The sequence below is a fragment of the Lampris incognitus genome, chromosome 19, assembly GCF_029633865.1.
Source record: "Lampris incognitus isolate fLamInc1 chromosome 19, fLamInc1.hap2, whole genome shotgun sequence".
Taxonomy (NCBI): Eukaryota; Metazoa; Chordata; class Actinopteri; order Lampriformes; family Lampridae; genus Lampris; species Lampris incognitus.
In genome coordinates, this window is record NC_079229.1 from 38277407 (window position 1) to 38284834 (window position 7428).

The 7428-nt window shown below is 48.5% G+C and overlaps 1 protein-coding gene across 2 annotated transcripts; it reads left to right on the top strand.

Moving 5' to 3' along the window:
* The first annotated feature begins 635 nt into the window (after positions 1 to 635).
* On the top strand, positions 636 to 7130 carry LOC130130024 (zinc finger protein 436-like). Of its 2 annotated transcripts, none has more exons than XM_056299750.1 (5): positions 636 to 682; positions 950 to 1171; positions 3523 to 3847; positions 4388 to 4768; positions 5051 to 7130. In XM_056299750.1, exons 3-5 carry the CDS (start codon positions 3526 to 3528, stop codon positions 6487 to 6489), a joined length of 2142 nt encoding a protein of 713 aa, XP_056155725.1. In that variant the 5' UTR covers positions 636 to 682; positions 950 to 1171; positions 3523 to 3525; the 3' UTR covers positions 6490 to 7130. The 2 variants fall into 2 exon arrangements, with proteins under 2 accessions (XP_056155725.1, XP_056155726.1); XM_056299751.1 differs by having other exon boundaries at positions 3526 to 3847.
* The last annotated feature ends 298 nt before the right edge of the window (positions 7131 to 7428 follow it).

A 7428-nucleotide genomic window follows, 5' to 3' on the forward strand; every position in this document is an offset into this window, starting at 1 on the left:
GCAGGCAGACACACAGGCAGGCAGGCAGACAGGCAGACTGGCAGGCAGGCAGACAGGCAGGCAGGCAGGCAGGCAGACAGGCAGGCAGGCAGGCAGACAGGCAGGCAGACAGGCAGGCAGGCAGGCAGACAGGCAGGCAGACAGACAGGCAGGCAGGCAGACAGGCAGGCAGGCAGGCAGACAGGCAGGCAGGCAGGCAGGCAGACAGACAGACAGCTAGATAGACAGACAGCTAGATAGATAGATAGATAGATAGATAGATAGATAGATAGATAGACAGACAGACATAGATAGATAGATAGATAGATAGATAGATAGATAGATAGATTCTGTCACAGAAACATGAGATATTTAAGTGTTTTAGTTGGGGGGGTGTCAGTTCAACAAATATTTTACCATGAATATGAAGATTAACTCTGCCCGTGACCAAACGTGCTGGATCCTCTCACACACATGGTGAAAGACAGTCGGCCCAAACTGACGAGTCAGGTCGACTCTCTCCTCCGGAGCCGCTGAGCAGCGTTTCCCCTCCGGGCCGCTGGGGGCGGTGTGGCGGCGGAGCCGCGCTGTTGTATGAGCGTGAAGAAACGAGTGTCGGCTGAATCACCATAAGTGTTCCGCCTCTGGACCAAGTTGGCGTTGCCAGCTGTGGACGTGAACTGCCTGCGCACCTGAGAGCCAGGTAATGTTGTGTGTCTGTTGTGTGTCCCGCTCTTACAACAACTGGCACATCTGCGCTGCTTCCGTGTGTTTCTGGACGTGTGTTTCTCCGAACACAACTGCCGTAACTACTGGTAACTCAGGACAGTACCGCAGCGTGTTCGCCCATACAGTAGTGAGAACGTGTAGTGAGATTGTGTGGTGAGATTGTGTAGTGAGATTGTGTGGTGAGATTGTGTGGTGAGATCGTGGGTATGAAATGTGGACGTAAGACCTGCTGTGTGTGCAGAAACACCGACCTGACCTGTGCGGCAGAGACCGGGATCCAGCTGGCCTGCGACTCGCTGCCCGGGGTCCTGTGGTGAGCTGGTTTGGCGGACAGCAGCGTGAGTGATGTTGTACCTTCAAATCCACCACAGCCCGTAAGGAACCCGGACTTCCACACTCGTCAGGGACGACCAGCCTCCTCGTCGCGCTGCCGTCTCGTTCGGCTGATCCGGTCTGAGCACACGTGAGTTGTTGAAGCGAGAATTAATGCATTAGGTGTCACACAACAAACATTCAGCAGAAGCACAGTGTGCAGAGGGGAGGCAGGCCCAGAGAAGCTGGTTCTACTCTCACCCAGAGGCAGAACCCGAGGGTGCTACCGCACCCGGACCCGCAGCCTGCAGGAGACCTGGAAACTGCAACAGGAGCTTGAAGCACAGGCCCTATGTATCTGCTGTATGAGGGATCATGCTAGCCCTGGGATCAGGACCAGCCCTGGGATCAGGACTAGCATGATCTTCCGCCACTTTTGTCAAATAAATGAGTCATTCAGTTTCTGTTAATAGTTGATCAATTTGATATTGATCAGGGGCGGTGCAGTGGTTAATGCAGTCGCCTCACAGCAAGAAGGTCCTGGGTTCGAGCCCAGGGTAGTCCAACCTTGGGGGTGGTCCCGGGTCGTCCTCTGTGTGGAGTTTGCATGTTCTCCCGTGTCTGCGTGGGCTTCCTCCGGGCGATCCGGTTTCCTCCCACAGTCCAGAGACATGTAGGTCAGGTGACTCGGCCGTACTACATTGTCCCTAGGTGTGTGTGTGGGTCCTGTGATGGCCTGGTGGCCTGTCCAGGGTGTCTCCCCGCCTGCCACCCAGTGACTGCTGGGATAGGCTCCAGCATCCTGGCCACCCTGAGAGCAGGATAGATGGTTCTGATAATGGATGGATGGATGGATATTGATCATGGGCCCTTCATCACTCCCTTCCGCCAGTGCCCTCACCTAATAATAATACTAATAATACTACTACTACTAATAATAATAATCACCCATCAAGTGACAATAATAAATAACATCCCACCAGCTAATATAAATGAAAACAAAATCTTCACTGACTGGACCAGATATTCAGATGGGAAGGCGTGTGCGTGTGTGTGTGTGTGTGTGTTTTCCCAAAAAGTAATGACTCATGATGTTTGCATGCTAGCAGATGATATCATTTTTAGTCAAATGGTCTTTCATTTACATTTAAACTTACTCATTTACAGCATTTCATACTAAGTGAGCTACAACAGAGTCAGCAGTGAGCAGATGAGTTAAGTGTTAACTGTATTGTTTATAAGGGTGGAGATACCTGCAGTCACTGTATTGGTTATAAGGGTGGGGGTACCCCCAGCCACTGTATTGTTTATAAGGGTGGAGATACCTGCAGTCACTGTATTGTTTATAAGGGTGGGGGTACCTGCAGTCACTGTATTGTCTATAAGGGTGGAGATACCTGCAGTCACTGTATTGTTTATAAGGGTGGGGGTACCTGCAGTCACTGTATTATTTATAAGGGTGGGGGTACCTGCAGTCGCTGTATTGTTTATAAGGGTGGGGGTACCTGCAACCACTGTATTGTTTATAAGGGTGGGGGTACCTGCAGTCACTGTATTGTTTATATGGGTGGGGGTACCTGCAGTCACTGTATTGTTTATAAGGGTGGGGGTACCTGCAACCACTGTATTGTTTATAAGGGTGGGGGTACCTGCAGTCACTGTATTGTTTATATGGGTGGGGGTACCTGCAGTCACTGTATTGTTTATAAGGGTGGAGATACCTGCAGTCACTGTATTGTTTATAAGGGTGGGGGTACCTGCAGTCACTGTATTGGTTATAAGGGTGGGGGTACCTGCAGTCACTGTATTGGTTATAAGGGTGGGGGTACCTGCAGTCACTGTATTGGTTATAAGGGTGGGGGTACCTGCAGTCACTGTATTGGTTATAAGGGTGGGGGTACCTGCAGTGACTGTATTGGTTATAAGGGTGGGGGTACCTGCAGTCACTGTATTGGTTATAAGGGTGGGGGTACCTGCAGTCAGGTGAGACTGAAGAGGTCACTTCCACGAGTGAGGAAATGTTTCTCTCTATAAATGTGGAGTCCAGATGAGCTGGTTCACCTTCTGTGATGTTCTTATCTGGATTATTGGGTGTAGACAGGTTACAAACAAGTATCATAGAGTACTACTTAGTAATCATATTACAGTAGTACTATATGAAGTAGTAGCAGTAGTACATTTATGACGGTCTAGTCATATAATCGTATTATATGAATTAGTTGTAGGAGTACATTTACTACATGGTAATCACATTACAGTAGTACTATATGAAGTAGTAGCAGTAGTACATTTACGACGGTCTAGTCATATAATCGTATTATATGAATTAGTTGTAGGAGTACATTTACTACATGGTAGTCACATTACAGTAGTACTATATGAAGTAGTAGGTGGTCTGGAACTGAGCTGTGCATGAGTCCATCCTAAGTATCATTGCTATTATGCAGAATTATAATGATGCATATTCAGATTGTTTTGTGTCTGGTCTGTCTGTCGGGATAGAAGATGGCCACAGACAAACAGTGGTCTGGACTGCTGGAGTCTCCTGCTGAAGAGATTTGCATAATCTTCCTGGAGGAGCAGGAGAGGAGAGGGCAGGAGGAGCAGAGGGAGGTGGGCTGTCAGTGTCCTGAGTATGCGGAGGAGAAGAAAGAGGTGGGCTGTCAGTGTCCTGAGTACGCGGAGGAGAAGAAGGAGGTGGGCTGTCAGTGTCCTGAGTTTGCGGAGGAGAAGAAGGAGGTGGGCTGTCAGAGCGAAGCAGAAAAGAGGAGAGACGCTGCTGTTCAGGTCAACGTTTTGCCCCAGCTACTCCACTGGAACCAGCCGGGTGAGAAGGAGAACATTGGTTTCAGCCAAATTAAAAATCCTTGTTAGAAACAGACTCCCAGACTATTAGTCTCCCTGAACGTATGGATTATAATGCAGTTGAGTATCAAAGAAGGAAAGCTCTTCTCTGGCAGAAAGTGGCATGTTATACTCGTCATTTAGCCGACTGGTGTATATATAGAGACAACGGTGGAACTGAATTAGCTCTCAAAATCGGCAACATTACAACCAGCCAGTTTTGAGAAGCTCTATGTTCCCATAGTGACGATGTAAACCTGAATATCTGTTCTGCTCTAAATACTCCATCCACTTGGCTGGTAAACTAGTCACCCATCACCTCTAGAAAATTCAATCATCAATTTTGCATTTTTTAAGTTAAAATATATTTATTTGATCTATTTCTTAAAATATCACTGAGAACAGAACAGCTTGTTTAGATGAAAGGAAGCTCCACACAGGTCTTATCTGTGATCCTGGACTAGGATTCACATCAGTAACCTACCGGTTCTCTTACTGCTGGATTATCCGTCTGTCTGTCCAGATTCTTCCGCTGTGATGCTGCAGTGTGTTGGTGTCAAACCAGACCAGCCAGGAGGGGGCGCTCTGCTGCAGAACTGCATCTCTAATCTGGTGAGCAGAGCTGTCGGTCCGGCTGACAGAGGTGCAACAGAGCAGGTTACTGTTCAGCCTGCAGCAGAGAACATCGAGCAGAACGGCGTACGGACCAGCTCCGACACGGAACCGGACCCATCTCTGCTTAGCTTCGCCCTTCTGCCACGCATCCATCTCCATCGTTTATCCACTCCTCCACCCAAGTCTTCCTCCTCTCCATTCCTCCAGTTTGCCACTCGTCCTCCTTCCGGGGAAGAGAAAGGGGAGAAACAAGACTCATGGAATCCAACATGGCGTCCAAGTGATGGAGGTAAATTAGAGGAACTGTATTAAATAATCTAGGATCAAATAAGAGGACCTGTGATGGAGTGGAGGACTGGAGGTGTGTATATGTGGGTGATACACACACCTCTGAAGTTTGTTTGAGCAATGCAGTTAAGATTCTTATTCACAAGAGCTCCCAGTAACCACCAGTAGAAGAATGTGGTTGTACTGGTCAGCTCCCAGTAACCAATAGTCATGTATCGATTCACCCCCCCAAACAACAAACACATAAGTGCACACATCACTCTCTCTCTCGCTCTCTCTCTAGATGCTGACCAACAGCAGTCTCGTCCTCCTGATGATGACAGTCCGTCGCCCACCAAATCCCAAACGAAGAAGCAGCAGCGTCCTTCCTGTGATGTGTGTGAGCAGACCTTCGGTAATGCCCCTCAGCTGAGGCGCCACCAGAAAGTTGTCCACGGCCTGAAGAGTCAGACGTCGAAGAGGTTCGTGTGCGATGTGTGCGGGAAAGTCATGAAATGTAAAGCCAGTCTGAGTCGACACGCCTTCATCCACACAGGACAGAAACCCTTCGCGTGTCACCTGTGTGACTTGCGACTCAACCGCCTCACCAACCTGCAGCAGCACCTGAAGCGAATGCACCCCAATGGCATGTCACGGGTGGAGAAGCCACACCGCCGCGACTGCCAGTCATGGCTGTGCGAAGTGTGTGGAAAGGCCTTTGAGTGTCGCTCCAGATTCAAATCGCACAGCATCATACATTCAGGGGTAAAACCCTACCCATGTGACCTCTGCTCCAAGGCCTACATGAGGAGCATGGATCTGGATTATCACAAGAAAACAGTACACGTGCATGGAGCCATGCAGCCGCCCAAGCCCAGCACGCTGCTGTGCGACTGGTGTGGAAAGGAGTTTAAATGCAAATCCCAGCTGGAAATCCACTACCTGACCCACACTGGCGAAAGGCCTCACCTGTGTGACCTCTGCGGACGCAGGTTCGGCCGCCTCCATCAGCTCCAACGCCACAAGATCTGTGTCCATGTCAACAGCAGCGGAAAGGAGGCAGTGTCTTCATCAGCAGACTCGCCATTTGTTTGCCAGGTTTGTGGCAAGCGGCTGAAAACTCGCCTGCTCCTGGAGGCTCATTCCCGTGTCCACAGTGGAGACAAGCCGCATCCCTGTAACCTCTGTTCACGCAGCTTCACCCGCGCCACACACCTCAAACGCCACTACATCCACCTGCATGCTCAGCTCAACGGAGACAAGACGCTGCTGTCCCGCTGCAGACGTGATCCATCCATGCCGAGTCTCTTCTCCTGTCAGATCTGTGGCAGTGGGTTCAAGTTCAAGTCATGGCTGGCAGCTCACGCTCAGATCCACACGGGAATTAAACCGTACACTTGCGAGATCTGTCAGCGTGCTTTTGGCCGTCTCAGTCACCTGAAAAGACACCGGGAGGCAGTCCACGCCAATGGAGACAAAACTCCTGAGAGCTTCATCTGCACAATCTGTGGAAAAGACAAAAAGTGTAGGTCTCACCTGAAGAGACACATGATCATCCACACCGGAGAGAAACCTTACGCCTGTCACCTCTGCGAGTCTCGTTTCAACCGCCACGGGAACCTGAAACAGCATGTTCACCGTGTCCATGGTGGGGTGAATGCACCTGCTAAGGAAGAACTGCTCAGTGTCTTTGAGGAGGAAGAGGAGGGTCAGGGGCTCTCAGCGCCGACCTTTACCCTTTGACATTAACAGTGTGGTTTCTGGTTTTGACGCCGGACTCGACACATTGCCTCTGAACAAACGAAGTCACTGGCTACTTGTGAAGCTGCCTGTCTAACCCTCTGTGACCTCCGACCCCACCTAAAAACCCTGTATTTCCAATGCTGCTCTGCTGCAGCTAGCAGCGCTAACCAGATGGTGTTGGGAAATGCTGTGCAAAGCTTCTACTGCTGACAGCCTGTAGGAAGTATGGAATTCTTTTGGTTAAAGCTGAAATATTTTTTTATCATATTAAACTCTCTAAGAAACGCTGCATTTCCCTGAACCATCAGACAGTCCTAAAGGAACGAGCTAACCGGTTAACAGAATGGTGTTTGGCTGAAATGCCCGTCAGGTAAAATATGGAGTTTCATTGTGAAATTTCATGCTGAGTTCATCTGAAGGACATTTGTGGTTTATGATGATGAGATGTTGTTTTTTCTGTGACTCCAGTCATTTTCCAAGCTGAGATTCCTGCAGACTTCATTTTCTTTCATGAGCGAAAAATAAAATTCAACCTCAAGTCAAAATGTATTTTTTATAGCTCCCAATGGTTCCAGTACACTGGTAAAACTGGTGTATTTGATGTGCTGGTTGAATAAACGCCATTCTGAACAGAAAGTCTGGTCCTACGAAAAACAAATTGAAGTCAGTTGATATTTTCCTCTGGTTGCTTCATATTATGTTAATATTACAGTGACTTGCAAATGTATTCAGCACCCTTAAAAGTCATCACCATTTTCTGGATTACAAAATACACTTACACATGTTATCCCAAACAGTACCTTTATTGCAAATAGATTTGTCCAAAAAATTATTTCTAAAGCTAACTTTAGTTAAATGTCTGCAGATTAAAAAAAAAAGTTTGAAAAAAGCTGTTTGCACAAGTATTCACCCCCCACATATCAGTACTTTGTAGAGTAC